Here is an 18,634-nt window from a genome sequence, read left to right on the forward strand (position 1 = left end):
GAGTTGGAGGAGATGCAATAAGGAGACATTGCCCAGAGGAGGTTGAGAAAAAGGAATGGTCTGATGACAATGTTAAAGTGCACGTGGCTAAGTTTGTAGCTGGGTCAATGGAAGTGTGTCGGTAGAAAGCAGCATCCTATACCATCCTCATAAACTGAATATTTTTACCAACTCCAAACCCAGTTGAAAAGAGAATTGCTGTTTATGAAGAACTCAGTTCTCCCTTTCAGGAATAAGTGCCTGGGTATAATGTTAGGGAAGATGTGCTTAACTTCTTACATCAGACCTCAAACTCAAGTCCTGATTGCTCATGGATATTAAAGGTGCCTTAGTATTTTCTGTTTGAGAGGTGGGCTGATCACTTGATAATGGTCAGGGCATCAGTTTCAACTCTCAGTATAAAAGATTAATACGCAGTACGAATTGCCAGCTATGGCCAGCTGCAGTCAAGAACATAAATGCATAAGACATCTATACAGACATTTTTGTGGAAAGAGATTAAAAAAAGGTAGAAAAAGATGGACGTTAAGATGCAACAGTTATGACAGGTCTTGTCGAGCCATGCAGCCTTTGTGTATTTATCATTCCTTATGAAGGAAGAAGAACTCGTCTATAGTACATTACTTGGGATTATTGTTCATGATTAGATCCATTTGCTTTACACAATGGATGTGTGCTGTTCTGATGAAATAAGTATGCCACTAAATCACAGTGTGCCACTCAATAATGTAGTTAATGTGGGATTTATTTCCTTTTAGTATGACTATTTCACACTGATAGGTGACATGTTCTATGATATGCAGCTGCTCCTTGCACTGCTACCTTGACAGCATTTATAGCTTGAGAAGCAAGTGAATTAAACCTCTGCCTTTCAGCCAGGGAAGACTGTCACCAGGCTTTTCATTTATGATTTTGTCTACAGTGTGTATCCTGGCTCCACAAAGAAAAGGAGTTTGTAACAGTCAATTTGACATTATCCAGTAATCATTCAAAAACAAAAGTGTGGAGAATTTTGCAGATATGCAACGGCTTTGTAATAAGCATAGGCAGGATATGAAAAAGCCAACTATTGTATTATTATCACCATATTTTCTCACATGCAATGTGCCCCCAAATAATACATGCACCCTGTTTTTGAAAGGCAGAATGAAGGGAAAAAACCCTTTCTTTGAAAATACTGATAAGTAGCAGTAACTGAGTACAACTTTTACAACAAGTGGAAAAACAAAGTGTACACAGCCAGCAGTGAGGGCCTCACATGTAGTTCTGCAGTGTTGCTTTCACTTTCTTGGTCAGAGGCAGAAACTATTACCGTATTTCCTCACTTATAATGCACACCCCAATTTCCGGCAGCTTAATTCTGGGGAGAATGATGTGCATTGTATGTGACAAAACATAGCATCGGTAGTATCTAAAGAAGAAATAATGCACAATACACATCCACAGTTTCAAAATGTTTTACATACCTGTGATACAAGAGGCCGAGGTGGCAGGGCAGGTGGTGGTGGTAACCAGCCTGATCTAGCAGCTGAAATGAGAGAGGAAAACAAATTAAAGTTACTGAAATCTGATCTAGACTATTTCTCTGATGACTGTCAGTGAAGAGGTTCCATTCAACTTTTTAATAATGAAATTCAACTTGATTTTTACTGAAGTTACATTCAAGCAGCTTGTTTGCAACTCTTCCTTCTACACCTTCCATTCTTAAAAACAAATGAACAGACTCAATTGTTATAAAAAACTTACGCTACAGTAAAAGTTAAAAATAAGAGTCAGCCAGATACAGAAGACACTATTAAAACAATGCAACTTTAGCTGAGGGTTTAAGTTTACTCCATTCCTAGAACTCTGTTCTTCATCATTAGCATTCTTGCCTTTAAAGAAAAGTAATGCTTTAAATGTGTAACATAGACATTAGAGTTCACTCAAGATCAAACACGCTGATATGACAAAGCACAGCTGAGAAGAAAACATCTGCCATGGAATTAGAAGGACAGATACATAAATGAACCACACAGAGATCAATTTTAGGGTTTTTTGTGGGGTTTTTTTTTTTTTATTGTTTTGGTATATTTTGAGGAAAAAAAATACAGACCCCAATAGCCAGTTTTAGTAATACAACATAATATAATAAAATGTAGCCTTTAATTCTGATCCAACAAAATGAGACAGTAATGGCCATGTGGGCTATCCTTTATACTTCTCAATCTGGCTCCAGTTAAATGCGTGAAACACATCAGAGGCTAGAACTGCAGGGAACATGAGGCTTTCTAAAGGCAGCTATGAAGAGGAGGACTAGATTAACACATAGATATCAAGTGCGACTGATAGATGTTTTTAGCGAGTTACCTTTCCAGAGGCCCCCTGCTACAAAGCCATCCCGGGACTTGCGTTTGAAAAGATGCAAGTCAACCGATCTCAGATTTGTGTTTATTTGCAAAGAATAAAATCTATCACTAAACCAGTGCATTAAAATAATATGGCCCTTTTACCACAGTAGTGATAAACAAGTATTTACATACACACATTGTTTATTTTTATGCATCTTCTAAAAGGTTACATAGATCATTATAAGTCCTGTTACAGCACAGCCATGGAAATTATTAGCAAGCTCCATCTGAAAATTTCCATATGCTTTCTTTAATACAAACCTATTCATTTACTTTAAAAAGATATAAAATACTAAAGGCACCAAGAAATGAATGTAAGAATTCACAGGAAAAGTACTGAATACAGCTCTATTTGTTATAAACAGTTCCAAAAAGGTATAAAATATATAAAATATATAAAATGAAAAGCCTATCCTTTAGATAACCAGGGAAACCATACGTCACCTCAGACAGTGCCAAGTAGGAATGCAGAAGTACTGAAGGTTAGGTTAACTGCTGAAGTCACTGTTATATCTGCAGGTGGTATATACCCAGTACTTAACCATATTCATTATAGGCTAAGTTGCCAGTACCTTTTACCCTATGTTTAGTTATTTTGGAGGAAGCCATATATCATATTTGTAAGATTTTCATCCCTCATCAGCCATCTCAGCCATTTGACTAGTCTTAAAATGGTAGCCCAGAGGGTGAGAAACTGACCCCCAGTTCCAACCTCTTGATTATTCTGCTGATTTTTGAGTGCCAGCAGTCTGCTGCAACTGCAGATTCATAACTGAACTTGAAACAGGCAATGCCTCTTCTCTGAAGCACCGTCTAGGTCCGACATAAAAGATTACAATACCAGATGAATACACACAAACATACAGAAGGAGGCCTGGAAGGGACCTCTAGAGGACACCTAGTCCAACCCCCGGCCTGAGCCAGCATCATTCATTCCTATGCAAACCATCCTATTCAAACCATAATCTAAACTCTATATAAACGTAGTGTCAAACTTGACACAACACAGACCTAACACCCTAACCTGTCACAAGTAAAGCAGCCAATAACATCCTGCTTCTATGAAATGTTGTCAATATATACTCCAGAGATCCTGGGTAGAGGGCCACTCCCCCTTCTACAGAGGAATGCAAAAACCCCCACAGCCTGTACCAATCTGACCATGGGTTAAAATTATTTTCTGACCCCAAATATGGCCATCAGTCTGATCCTGAATAAAGGGGCAAGACACTTTAGCCAGGAACCTCTGGCTCTGCTCCCAGTAAGAGCACTGGCACATCCCAGTCAAAGTCCCCAGCCTTGGCTGTAGCCTACACCCAGTGCCTGAGGATGGCTTAAAAACACCCTGACATGTAGCATAAAGGAGAAAGGGGTGGGGGGACAGGGGCAAATAGCAAAGCCCAGAAGCTTGGGAAATACCTACAGTAGAACACAGGTCTAACTATGCCCAGATCATCCCTGACCAGTGGCTGTGCAATGTTTTCTTGAATACCTCCAGTGATGGAGACCCCACAACTTCCCTAGGCAGTCTGTTGCACTGCCTTACTATTCTAACGGTGAAGAGTTTTCCCAGACATCGAATCTAAACTTACTTTGCTTTAACTTCAAGCCATTGGTCCATGTCCTACTTTCTGCAACAAGAGAGAAAAGGTGCTTCCCCTCTTCTTGATGACAACTCAAGTGCAAAGACCGCTACCATGTCCCCCGCTTCTTCCGCAAGCTGAACATATCTAGCTCTTTCAGTCTCTCCTCATATAACTTGCTTTCCAAGCCCTTTATCATCTCTGGACCCTCTCTGATTTTTCCACGTTCTTTTTAAATGGCTGCACACAGTACTCTAGATGAGGCCTAACCACGGGGGAGCCATATCTTGCCCTAATGCTTCTGATGATGCAGCCCAAAACCACATTCTGTTGATGCAGCAGCACGTTCACTTTTTGTGTGGTTGCATCACACTGCAGACTCATATGGACTCTGTGATCCACCAAGACTCACAAGTCCTTTTCCATAGTGCTGCTATCCAGCCAGGTGTCACCCATTTTATATCTGTGTTTTTGATTATTCCTCCCAAGCAATAGCACTTTGCATTTGTCTGCACTGAACTTCATCCTGTTAGCTCTAGCTGAACTTTCTAATCTTTCAAGATTCTTCTGAATTGCACTTGTATCTTCCAACATGTTCACAATCCTTCCCAGTTTCATGGCATCTGCAAATCCACTCAAGAAACGTTCTATGCCACCATGCAAATCATTAATAAACAATTAAGGTCACAGTCAAAACAGAACCAAAAAGATTCCTCATTCCTAGTTCAGTACTCTACTGGATACTGGTCTGCATAGAGTGCTGAGAAGTCAGACTACTCATATCACAAAAGCAAGAGTACAGAAGCCTATGCACCCTTCCTCCCAAAATCAGCCCTCCAGGGGTATGCAGCTTAAATGGGGAGGAAGATTTCTCTTTGTTGCAGTAAAAGTATATAAGAATAGAATTATATAGACACAGCTCTCTAATGGCTGTCAAAATGGCTGCGACTTCTCCGTGGCCTAGCAGGCAGGAGGGGCAGAGTCCAGTGTTAACCCTCTCACAGCCCCTAAGCAATCTGCAGTAGCTACTGACTGAACACTGTCGCTTGTGCCCAGAGCAGCAACTGACCTGGCCGAGGACAAGTGAGCTGCTACATACAGTCCATAGTACTGCATTTACCCAAACCAGACAATGCTGAATTTAATACAATCCCCTGAGAGTCAGGGGCAGAGGGGTAAGTGGCAGGGCTAACCAAATTGAAAGTGTATCCTAAAATGACATCCAAGTCCCAAACCTGAATCACCACAATCCACTCAAAATGTTCTCCATGATGTTCCTTAAAATTTCCTTTATCCTGAAACTCATTGCATCTTATTTCAGCCTTTGTAATATACCATATTTGCAAATTTAGTATTAAACAAGTCAGATATTTAAAAGCCATGTAGTTGACCCAGTTTCCTCTTTTTTTAATCCTGCCAATTCTAACTTAAGCTTTTCATGAAATATTCATAAAATTCCCCACTGTTTCCAAATATATTTGACCTGTTGTTAGAAAGAAATTGTGCTTATGTTAGCACAATTGCCAGACAAGATTTTAGAGACAGCTGACTTTTGAGGAGTAAAAACAACTACAGTATAACAAACACAAACTTTTTCTTCTAAAGGGGGCCATGAAAAATAGTGCTCATGGCAGGTGATCCATACTTGAACCTTCTCTGCTATCAATCCCTTAACAAAAGAACTTGCCATAAAACACAAACAGTTTTTTGTCTATCTCAGCGGATGCCTTATAATTGCAGACGACTCTGGAAGGTCTGCGTTTCTTGGAAACTGTTCTACACAAGGCTTGTCAGTGTTTGGCTTTGTCTGTTAAAATGGTATTGTTCTGAAGGCTTTGGAAATAAACAGAAATACAGCAAATGATTTATTGCTACAGTGAAAATAAATCTCAAACTGCTTTCATAGGAACCAGTTCAAGTACATGGAGAAGTAACCCTTACTCCAGGCTGCTCTGAGGATGCTAGTTCACACACTGGAAGCATAGCTGACCCTACCCATAAGTGTATTGCCCTTCCTCCTCTATGTTTCCTTGGTAGCAGTTGGGCTGAAATGGCCATTGGATCTGCACAATCATGAATCTACTAACTCTATTATCCCAAGCACCTATCTCTGGCCTGTGGCCAGGTTTTCCCTCCTCCATACTTTAGAAGTGTCTCTGTGAATTAAGGCAAAGTGAGCCAGCATACAGTAAAGCTATGCAGTACAAAAAAGCAGCAAGGAGATGAACCTGGACTTACACCCAAGGAAAAGAACACCTTTTGTGCCGTTAACAGAGCTATTGAGTCCACATATATTCTTCATAAATGGATGAGGACAACAAATTGCATACACAGAATAGCTTGGGGATATCAGTGAGAGAAGCTCAACTGCCTCGAGTACTCGGGTGTTTGTATCATAGCAAATGAAATGTTCAGCGTGAAAGCATTTTTAAGGCCTGGACTGCTCTCACAAAGAAAGTGATAGTGCTTTCATTACAAACTCATCGCCCTGCACTGAGCATGTTTACACTTCCTGGTGAACTATCAGTAGGGCAGTCATCCAAGGCTATTTCTTAGCCTCATTCTGGCAATCAAAAAGGCTGACTAATGCCAACAGGATGCTAAACTAGATAAAGTAAGTTCTCCAGTCTGAAAGCTAGATTAACACTTAATTCTACACCCTGAGAACTGCCCATTACACACATACTGTGTGAGCTTTTATTATTTTGGCCTTCACAAATATGAGATACATTATACCACTAGCTTGAGGGAATTTAAACATATGCATCTTCAGCACATTCTTAGGTACAGCCAAAAGAAAAAATAAAATGCTACGCACCAATTTATTTTCGCTCAATTTATTTTCTACTTGTTAACAAGTTTTCAGGACACTTCTTAACTGTATTTCCAAGTCATCAGTTCTTTGCACAAAACTTGTGGTGCCCTGCTAGTTTTCCTTGGGCACTCTCCTCCATCAGAAGAGCTGCAAGAATCACAGGGCATTCAGCAGTGGCAGCTGGGATCCAGGCTGACCGCTACTGATAGTGAAAAATCAGCTCCCTTGATGGACAGCAGCAGCTAACATCAGTCATAGTCACAGTGGGAACTGCAGTATAGAAAAGGCTCAGGTGCTTTGACATGAATCTGGGAGTCTTTAGGCTTGTGTTTATGCTTCATAAAGAGGCTGTTCTCCACTCAGGCCACCCATAGGGTAGTATGAATAACAACCAATTTCATGGTTCAGATGAAAACCTCTTCATTTAACCTGTTTATGGTGTGTCACTTAGCATGGCATATTTAAGAACTAATTTAACCAGAGAGCGAATACAACACTATAGGCTGGTGGTCTGGGTAGTCTTTTGAGATAAGAAATATTGGGCCTAGATCAGATCTGATCCAACACCTTCCACATGCCAGGAGAGAGTCCTAATAACAGGCTAGAGTTTAATTCTCTCATTCTCTCTGACTGAGTGAATACTTAAATAAGCCATGGAAATTAGAATGGTATGAAAAGGAAGAATTGAGAGCTAACTACCCTTGAGTACTTTATAGGCTGGTGGTGAGGGTACTCTTTTGTGAGGTGGGAGATATCAGAGACAAATGATTGGACACAAAAAAATTACACCCAGCTCTTACTACATATAGCAATGGTACCCAAAACTATCACACCTTGTGAAGTGAACAGACACAGACAAAGAATGGCATTCCAGTAACTACTGTACTTTCAAACTAGCAAGCTTGATGGGAATTTGCATGCTAAAACCCAATATACATAATTTGAAATTTATAGGTAAAAGTCCTGTTAGCTTAAGACATACTTGCAAAAATGATCACTTATTTCTCCCCTCCCTCTTGCCTCACCTTAACATACATTGATACCTTCCATGCTCAAAGCATTTTGCAGTCCTGCACATAATCAGCCACAGACTGCTGATAGACTATTCACTATGAATACATTCTCCAGAAACAAAGGGGTCATCAAGTTTACATAGAAGTCTTAAAAAATAATTCAAGCGTACTATATCCTTGCAAATCGTTAATAATAAATCTTTTAATAATCATCCCTCCATCCTTTCCTTCCTTCCTATATTACTCAAGAAAAAATGAAAAGGAAAGTCTTACTTTCCTTTTGACTAGAGGATCTGTATTAGAGGAATACAAACAATAATAATTCAATGATAAAGTCCATTTTAACTTTATTTCTATGTTATCAAGCAAACAAGTCAGCATTAACATTTATATTCATTAGAATGCAACACATACAACATTCCAGAAAGCACAGTGAAAATTTCAACTGCCTAAATAGCAAAAAGGCTCCCATTTAAAATCATTCATTAGAATTGAAACTAGAGAGAAGCCTATATTACGTAGGCAACAGACCTGCATTACTAGGGGCTGTTTTTCCGGTGTGTGTGTATATGCAAGTAGATGTATGTGAACTGTCCAGCCTGACCACATCAGGGTCTTAAGCAGAGCTTTGGGACATTACCTGGAAGTAAGCATATGCACACAGTCCTCCTCTGAATATAGGAGTCAGAGTTCAGGAGAACCCAAGTGACAGTCCCACTACACTGAGAAGATTCTCTGTGCCTGGCAAAATCAAACTCCAGATGGTCAAACAGATCTTTTCCTCTCTACTTTTGAGCTTCTATAAGTAATGTTCAGAGCTATGGATACAGATTTAATTTATCTTCATTCTGTGCTGGGCAGTCACCATCCATTTCACTCAACATTTAAGAGCAGCCAGATGAGCTACATTCACTTATTTTTAACTGAATTAAATTGCTGTAACGCACTATTTTGTGAGGTGCCATAAGCAATTGTTATTAATAACTGTATTTCATACTGTTACTAATAAATAAGAGGACTATCATTATCTATGCTAAAAACTCTTGAAAACTTTAGCATGATGTTTATTACATCCCCTTGCAGCTCCATTTCTTTTTGGTTTTATGTACCATCCATCATGACTCCATTATGTTAGGAAAGAGTTAATGCTGTCGGACTGAAAAGGATCTTCTCGCTTATCTAACCTAAATGTTATACATGACTCTGACATATAACACTTTACTCCTCATCCAGAATCCAACCACGTGATATGAACTTGCACTGTTATTGACATAAAGGCTCTTGATAAAGACATATACATTGCATATACTGGTCACATATATTATCATTTGTATTGCATTAGTGTCCAAAAATGAACTAAGCCATTCCCAAATATAAAGGAAGACAATACCAGCTATGAAGCATTCACATTTCAAGGGGCCTGAATCTGCAAGCACCTTAAGCAAGTGTACAGAAAGCTACACAGATGACAGGAAAATTATTCACTAACGTATTTTATGCATCAGACCCTAAATGACAAATCAAGAACAAGCAAGCATACAGGACAAAAGATGCTTATGCTGAGGCATACCTCTCATTCAATAGTCCTTATTTTTAAATCTAAGACCTATATACTTAGTCTATTTTATAATATTATATTTTCATGTACATATACACAAATAGAAGGTGAGCACCCCCCGCCAACTGTCATGAGGCAAAAAGTCCCTCATCTTATAACTGCATACAATAAAATCTCACTAAAATACACTATCAATAAATTGCTGCCAAATGCAGCTTGTGGTCAGCAATGGAAACCAACCATGAAACTGATTAAGCTAACACTTACCATGACTATAAAACACATGGCCCACACTGGCCAAACATGCTGATGGGAACTTTTTTTTTTTAAAACTGGTTTTAATTGGCTAACAGTGCCCTTAATATTGTTTCCTCAGGCCACTTTGGTATGAGCCCATACAATAGCATCTTGTGTGTTAAAGACTGGCTTATTTTTGTAACACTCAAAAAATGATGCATCCCTTCCCACACAAACTTTGCATACACTCCCAAAACAGATGTCCCCCCCATTTTTTCATCCCTGCACCTCTCCCTTGGACACTTGGCTGTTTTCACCAAGCTCCATCTATGTTATACCTCCCTTACTGGCAAGATATTTCATATGATCAGCCATGCTAGATCAGCATGCTCTCCTCTCTGTTGTGTGGCAGGTATTTCCCTTCGCGTTTTTTTCCACTTGTCCTTCTTTAAGGTGCACCACTGATGCCATCCTGTCTCTTTTTCTTACAATTGTTGTCAGCCTCTTGAAATCCTTTAAGACCTCCAGCCCCACAGCTCCTACACTGTACATCCTAATAAAACTTTTCATTCTTATGCAATGAACAGAGGATTGCCATGTCCATGGCTTCTTCCAAGAGCCTCCATACATTTCCCGTCTTCTCAGACCTGCCAAAAATCAGCTAAAGCATGCTGCTGTCCCTTCCCCTTCTGTTCCTGCTTTACACACTGCACTTATGTAGTTTGTGTTAACTAACAATCCTATGTCTAGCATCCCGCATTTCCCCATCTTTCTTTCCATTATGGCTAGCCTTTTTCTTTTTGCTTTCCAAAAGAATACACATAATTCCTTTTCTACTTTCATTAACTGCCATCATGACAGTAGAAACACAGTTCTAGTGTACAAAATCATCGTCAGCAACACACCTTAACTTCCATCACTTTTCCAGAAAACAACAGTGTCCTTCCCATCACTTTTCCAGAAAACGACAGTGTCCTTCCCATCCACAACCATAATACTTATTGTACCTTTGCTGTCACCTTTCCCATGCTTAATTTCCTTTCCCTTCTGCTTCAATTGGGATCCCTAAAGCTTTAATCTATGCCACCACTACTTGTAGTCCAAACTTCTCTAGGTCCCTCCAGTTTCCCACTCCCATTATAGTGCTTTTCATTTTAATTTATCCCTAAGTCAGTTCACCATACTCCACTGTATGTTTTAATACTCTTTTGATTTAGAACCTCTACTAAATTCACCCCTACCCATGGGCAGAATTTCTTGTAAAGTCCATGGGTAGTCCATCTGCTCCTGGAGAGTCTTCGTCGTCTTTTTTTTTTTTTTTTACAAGTTTTTAAGCTCCTCCATTTCCTTTAAACTTAGCTTATCTTCCATCCTTCTGTATCTCCTCTTTCTCTAATTTTTCTTCAATCTCTTCCAAGAAATTCTTCATTTTTCTTTCTGTTTCCTTCTTCTGATATAGTTCTTCATAGAATCTCCTCGTTGCTTCCAGCACCTCCTCCTGCTTTTCCCTGCAGGCCCCTCTTTCTATGTGTACTGCTTTTAGCTCTTTTTTCACCTTCTTCACTCTGGGCAAAAAGCATCGGGACCACTCATTGTGTTCTTCCACCCACAGTGCTTGTGCTAAGTATATTTTTTCTTTTCTCTTACTGTTAAACTACCTTTCCAGTTCCTCTCATACTTGCTGCCTCCCTTCTGCAGATTCCTTAAGCAGACCCTGCATCTTTCTTTGCAGCTCTCTGTTCTTTAGTTCTTTTCCCTGCATTACTTTGGCCTGTTTTCTTGAAAAATTCTTTTGTCCTCTTTTTCACCATCATCAAGCATTCTTTGGTACTCTTAAAATATTTCTTCAGTGTTTTCCACCTCTTATACTGTTTTGTGCATACTTGACACACCTCTGCACCTTGGTCTCAGGCAGTTGTCTTCCACATTCCCTTTCCTCTTACGGGCTCTTACCAAGACCTATTTCCACCTTCAAGATCCACTGTCTGCTAAATACCATGCTTATGGTTTCTTTTTTTTCTTCTTATCTCTATTTCTTTGGATACAAACACAAAGTCAATTCTCGATTGCTTCTTTCTACTGGGGTGCGCTCTAGTGAAGGCTTTCTCCCCTGACCACACATTTATTAGCAACTCTTCTTACATTATTTGTGTTACCAATCTGGAAGAACTGTCTAATGTCCCAGCTCCTTCTTCCCATTTTGTCAACTGCTTCTATTACACACTTGAAAACCCCCACTATTATCCGTGGTCTCCCTCTGACTGCATATACTGCTAGTTTTGTAAGCAGAGCCTTCCTCTTCTACCACTCTGGTGGTGCATATATATTTAAATTTCTAATTCTGTTCCTCCAACTGACAGTATCATTTCTTGTAGCCTGCCACTGATGATATTTCCCACCTGCTTCACTCACCACTCTGGGTTTCTGAAAAGTATTGCTAAACCTGCTGCTTTGTTATCGTTTGTCCCCAACTACCAAGATGGCCCCCATCTCCACCTTTTCTCCAAGTATTTATATTCCCTCTCCTCCAATATACCACACTCTTGTAGGCAGGTTATGTCCGCTTTTACTTGTTTTAACACTGGTTTAGTCTTTTTCCATCTTTTCTTTGTTAAGACAGGTTGCTCGGTGCTTCATCTGCATATAAATTTCTGGGGCATCCTAAGACTTGCGAGAACACCTGGTTCCAGTCATGAGTTACCACTAATTAGCACATGGATCTTTTGTGGGGTATCTGGAGTATATACACAACTGAGCAGTGCTGAGCTGTGGGGTCACCATGGAGGGCAGGGCCACACTAATCTTATGGACTAGACAGAGGAGGCACAACAGAGGGATACTGGGTAAACTGTACGCAATGTTGTGTTTCATAGGCTTGAAGTGATATTGCCTCTGGTGTAGTCCAGCCCAGTGAACTATATGGTAAATCACGAGCCTTTTGGCTTTGGGCTAAAAAGTTTACATTAGATATAAGTAGGTGTTAAAGTGTCAATCAAAAGTGTGTTTATGCAGTACCTGTGCTAAAATATGCAACAGTTGCAAAAAGGTAATATGCCTCGATTCTGGATGAAGTGTATGGGTACTATATGCAAATTGCTACAGCCGTGTTTAATTTCAAGGTTATTGTTTTCAAATTTGCTCCTCACTTTCATGTGCTCAGGGAGAGCAGAGTTTGACAATAAGGAGTGGAGGATGGGGCTGCCAGGAGAAAAACTTGGGGGAGGGGGAAACAGAGAGTAAAGAGGCTACTTGAGTGTCAGATTTATTTTCCCTGTTATAGCAGTGGGAAGGGGACAAATTCAATGCAAACCTCCAGTAATTAGATTCTATACCTGGAAAATAAAGCAAATTTATAAATTTTCTAGGTACAGAATCTAATTATTGGGGGGGTTATCTCATATATCAGGATTGTCTTCTATTCAAGTAAATACAGTATTATAATTTCATTGCAAATCATGTCTATTTTCTAAACATCTCTAACTCTTTTAACTTCTCTATTTTCTAATTTTTAAAATGGCATGCCGATTTGCTTTTTTACCTCCATTATGTGCCACATGGAGACATGCTCCCCTCCATGACTCTGACAGAACCAAGATGGCAGAGCTTTTCCAGCTGGGGCTGCCCTTAGAGCAGTGGTTCTCAACCTTTTTCGTACTGGGACCCATTTGCCAAGATCAATGGCTTGCCCAACCCACATCCACTGGCCCTGCTGGTGCCCGACCCACAATCCCCTGCTCCCCCATGCTACGCTGGGGTCCCTCACTCCCGACTTGCAGTCTCTCGTCCCACCCAAGCCCTGCCAGACGGGCCCTCCAGCTGCCCCCGATCTGCTTAGGTCATAGTGCGAGCAGTAAGTGCTGCCCCGGTCCCGCCCCCCGAGCAGTGAACGTAGGCTCCTGTGTGCAGGGGCACTGGCCCCATGCTGATGGCCCAGGCACGCAGCTCCCTGCCACAAAGGACTGCCCCCTTCCCTGGTTGAAGGGCCAAGCGCCTTTCCCCCCCACTCTCCTGCACAGCCGCAGGCCTGCACCCAGCCACCTTCCCCAGTGCTGGCAAGCACACATACACACCCCCCAGCCCTCCAGACACTCCCCTGGACCTCCAACTCCTGCTCCCCATACACTTACCTGTGTCCAGCAGCTGGGGCTGCTCCCACAACTCGGCCTCACTGTATGCTGCCCACCTGTGTCTGTGTGTGCACATGCACATGTGCCCACTGCCTCCAATCGTCCCAAGCAGCCCCTTGCAGAAGGCTGCCATCCAGCAACAGGAAACCTGCACTTTTAAATATTTTTATGAGACTTGCTCATGACCCTTTCAAATATTCTTGAGACCCTCTTTGGGTTGCAACCCACTGGTTGAGAAACACTGCCTCAGAGCGTCACATGAGGATGTTGAAGGAGCATAGAAAGGTAGTAAATATGGTTGTATTAAATTTTCTATAGTCAACACTTCAGGGCAAGTTTGGCTTATAGCTGATCATGAACAATGAGAAATCCACATCTGTGGCCCAGCCCTGGCTCCAATGATCATCTCCCAGTCCTGTCCACTACTTCTCTCCCTTTTCATGGATTTATAGTCCTGCAGAAACCTCCCCATAAGAAGACAACTAATTCCGTTTTCCACAGAGGAGCTCATCTAAGACAATTCTTTGCTTAGATTGTAAATAGTTTCAAGAGGGACCATTTTTCTACTGCATGTGCCTCACACCTACCACAGTTTTCAAATCCCAGATTTTTTCTATTCCCACTCCTGCCCCAGCAGAACTACGTAAGTTCCTTCTGGCAAAACAGCCAGCAATATATTTAGTTTGCCCTTCATTTGGCATATGTAAGCATCCCTGATAGTAACTCAATGCACTTTCAGCATTCAAAAGGTGTGTCTGAGGTTCAAGACATGACAAATGTATCTAATTATGCAAACAAGACCAATGCCTGGAGTTCAAAGTAAAGATAGTGCAAACTTTCTGAGTGCAAGCAGGGAGGAAAAGGCAAAGCCACTCCATGTCTGAAGTCCAGAGGCATTTCACTGACCAACTGGATACTCGGTGTCAGTGGACCTCCCACTACAACTAGGAGTGAAAGGTCACAGCAGTAAACAGGTCAGGACTGATTCAGCCTCATGCTAAATGTGCCAGTTTAAACTCTGTGCGACATGTTTATAGGAAAGAATAAATGGCATGGAGACAGAGTGAAACAGTACCAGTGTGGGGTCTAGCAGTGACCTGACCCTGATCTCTCCTGTGCTCCTTTTTCAGATGCACACCATACCCAGTGACAACACTTTCTTGTCCAGCAGCTTTTAAAAGAATGGAAGATGTAAGTAACTTTTACAAAGCCAAGTGCAATTAGGAAAATAAAATCCATTCTAGAAAACATTGTATGTTTCTGATAAAGAAGTAGCAGGTTTCCATCTTACTAAGAAAACACGGTGTTCAATTTACTCACAGGGAGGGAAAGGAACAAGAAAAATGCTGTCTCCATGGCTGGAACTGACAGCCTTGAAGAAGTGAGTCTAAATTACACTGAGAGCTTCCCCATGAATGAAATGGTGCCTCCATTGCACATTCCCTGAACAACAAGAATATCCTCAGTGGGACATGTGTTGCAAAAGTAAAAGGGCAACTGAAACTACCAGTCACAAACTCGTTTGTAAATACTTATGTGGCTGTTTTGATGAATGATAAAAGAAGCATTTAATCTGTAATTATATAGTCTTCACTGCTTCCATATAATCAGGAAACTAGACTGATTATGGCAACTTCAATATTTGGCCAAAGCAGTTTTTTGTTCCCAAAACAAATAACATTTATTGCAAAAAAAAGTTTTGATTAAAAGAATTTTGCAATGCAAAATTGAAATTGAACAGTAAATAAAATACATTGCAGCCTATTTTCTTTTTTAAATTACATTTCAAAAGTAACCATAGTGCTATAGCATGTATTGGAATCTTACAACAAATTAAAAAAACAGAAATGTTTGCCAAGGCTGCAACTAAGAAATAGACTCTTGGCCAAAAAATCTTGAGCAGAGACTTGCCAGCAGATAGTTGGGATAGGTTTCCTTCCTCCGCAACTCCTCAAAAATCATGGAGCCTGAAAAAGTTTACAAGTTTACACTTCTATCCATATCAATCTGCACTATTTTTAATATTTTCCTTCCAAATCTAAGTCCACTAAGAGAATCCAAAGTAGTGTGCAACATCACAAGAGCAAGAAGCCACTCTATCTACTAGGTATCTTTACCAGTGCTGCAACAGGCTTCTTCTTGTAGGTTATTTCTGGAGTCCTGCCAGAAATATTCTGCCAAGCAGAAGCATGGCAGACTTCTAAAGATGTGAAGTCAATCCTGGTGAATCCCTTTTTAATTCAGACCCACCACTTTTCCCAATCAGACATTACTCCTGCTTCAGGTTAAAATTATTAGCAGGAACACCAACATTCCTCCTTAAACCACCACAAATTGCTCTTCAGAAACAATCAGAAAGCAGGAAATCTCTTTTTCACTACTCCTTACCCCAACTGGCCAGTTGGAAAAGTTACGACAAAAAAAAGTTCCCATACAGCTCCAAAACAAGAATATTTTCTCCATGTTGTCTCCCCTCCCCTCTCCTATGAACCTGAAAAACAAGACTTTACATGATAAGGTGACTAGGTCACCCTTGGAACATTTTATACAAATCTTCTTGGAAAATAAAGGACTTAAAAGAAAAAGCCCAACCAAAAATGTTTATACATGTATTTTTATAGCCTAGCACAAGCAAATTGAAGGATTGACTTCCTTGTCTTGAGGAAGCAGAGGCTGAGTGCTAAGGAATACACACACACACACACACACACACTCTCTGTAATATATATATAAAATTATATATTATATATAATTATAATATTATTGTTATATATAATAACATGAAATGTAACAGTAATATAATATACTATATAATATGTATTATATAATAATATACATCATACATTATATTATATAGTATATATATTAGAATATACATTGATATATATATATAAACCTGAAAGCTTGCTAAGAATTTTTTTTCCAGTTATTTAAGTTGGTCTAATAAAAGATATCAGATTCACCCAAAGAACCTTGTCTGCCTATATCCTCAGACCAACACGGCTACAACCTACACCCCTGTAAGGAATATATATATGCACGCTAAAAAAAAATACCTGAGGAATCTAGCTGTAAGCATCATTTTTTTGGTCAAATTGTAAGGCAAAAGGAGACAATGATCTCATTAAAAAAAACAGTAAAGCTTCATACTGGGATTTTTGAGTCGAAGCAAGGTCTTCCATTATGTAAAACAAGGTCTTCCTTTATGTATTAGCTGCACTTTGAGAGAGTGAAGCTATCTCCAGGGTCATGCATGAAGGCACATTTTCAAATGTAGCTATTTCTAATCAGTTGTGGTTCAAATGTTAAGGGCTGATTTTCAAATATGCTGAGCACTGACAAGAACAACATTATGTTTTGGGGGTTGCGGTGTGTCAGGAATGTTTTCTAGTGTTTTGTCGTACATGGCATGTGTGGTCTCACTGCAAAGCCAATGTTATTCTGCATACATTAATGATACTGCATAGATTATGTTATGCTGTATGCTCTATGTATATCTTTACAATTTTGGATATGGTTCAACCAAGGGACTGAGGGAAGCATCACCCCTCCCAGACACAGGCAAAAGGAAACATCACTGAGTTGGGCATCCCAAGGCACTGTCCATAATGGAGAAATCAGTTCCCGATAGCAAAGGCACCTGAGAGGAATGGTCTATCAAGCCACAGGAATGCCAGGTAGCCAGAAACTTCTGAGTATTCTGGTGACTCATTATTAGAATAATTTTGATGGGGAGCCTTCGAGGATTTTTAGGGTCTAGCTAGGATAATTTTTAGGATCTAGCTAGGATAAAATAAAAAAAGTCTTTGACTCTCAGGTTTTGGGAGTTCAATGACCACAGTAACCAGGACTGTCAGAATCATCAGGAAGGCTGATCTCCAAGTAAGCTGGCACACTGACAGGTCTCTCAGGATGGCTGAGCTCTGACTAGATAAAAGGAAAAGAAACTGTTTTACTTTTTTTGCCTCCAAACCTGCAGTCAATTTTTGCTTGTAAATTTTGTAATAAATCTTTTTGTTGTTTGTCTCCTTACTGATTAATGCAGAAAGGGTGATTTCTGGGCAAATGATACTCCAGGCTAGTTCTCTCCATGGAGAGGAAGGGACCTTTCATTTCTTCTCAGCCCAAAAGTGTGTGTGGGGGTGAAGGGGTCCTAGTCCTAGAGCTGGCAGAAATGTCTTTGCTGCGTTTGCAGGTCCAGTTGAAGGGCAGAGGAGTTGAGACTTGCTGGGGTAGGGAGCTATCCCAGGGCAACCTCAGTCTGTTCTTTGAGATGAGTGGCAGCACAGTGGCAAGAAGCTCAGGGCACTGGAGGTCCCTTGCGGACAGGTTTGTGACACGCATGGAATTAAACTGCAGGAGCTGAGGGGCTGCATACTGAAAATTAGGATAAGAATTTTCCACTGCAATCAGTACAAGGATGTAAGACCTCTATTATGCAGGCTTGGCATAGGAAACAGAACTTTTTCAAGAACAATTATGTATTGCCGCCCGCCTTGCTGGGGTCATCTGACCCCAGTGGTCTTTCCTGTCCAAGTGCAGGGGGGCTGGACCTGATGGTCTCGTATGGTCCCTTCCAGCCACTAACATCTATGAATTGATGAATCTATCAATTGTGATTTCACCACTGCTGTGACAGAGGAGATAAAGGATTTTTTTTTCAATCTAGTTACACATTTCTATAAGAAATTATGTTATATGTTATTGTCAGATGCATTTAAACTGCAGCAGATCAAAATAAATAGCACACTCAAATTTTACTTGTCAAAAGTTATGAAGCTGTGGCAATTTTTCACTTAGAAAATAAAAGGCAACAATGTTTTCTAGGAAAATGCAGGTGCTGTCTACTTCTCAAAGAGTGATTCCTATCCCCCTTATGAACAAAGGCTTTCTTTAACTTTTGTTATACAC

At 40.4% G+C, this 18,634-nt stretch overlaps 1 protein-coding gene across 6 annotated transcripts in view; it reads right to left on the reverse strand.

Moving 5' to 3' along the window:
* The window catches only part of REPS2 (RALBP1 associated Eps domain containing 2), a 179,102-nt gene that overhangs the window by 37,364 nt on the left and 123,104 nt on the right, over nucleotides 1–18,634 (reverse strand). For all 6 annotated transcript variants that reach the window (XM_090063020.1, XM_090062995.1, XM_090062986.1 and 3 more), the window contains exon 15: nucleotides 1,467–1,528. In XM_090063020.1, the coding sequence (XP_089919146.1) occupies nucleotides 1,467–1,528 (62 nt within the window). The remainder of the gene's footprint in view (nucleotides 1–1,466; nucleotides 1,529–18,634) is intronic.

This window comes from Crocodylus siamensis, chromosome 1, assembly GCF_052110815.1.
Source record: "Crocodylus siamensis isolate JL-2025a chromosome 1, ASM5211081v1, whole genome shotgun sequence".
Lineage (NCBI taxonomy): Eukaryota > Metazoa > Chordata > Crocodylia > Crocodylidae > Crocodylus > Crocodylus siamensis.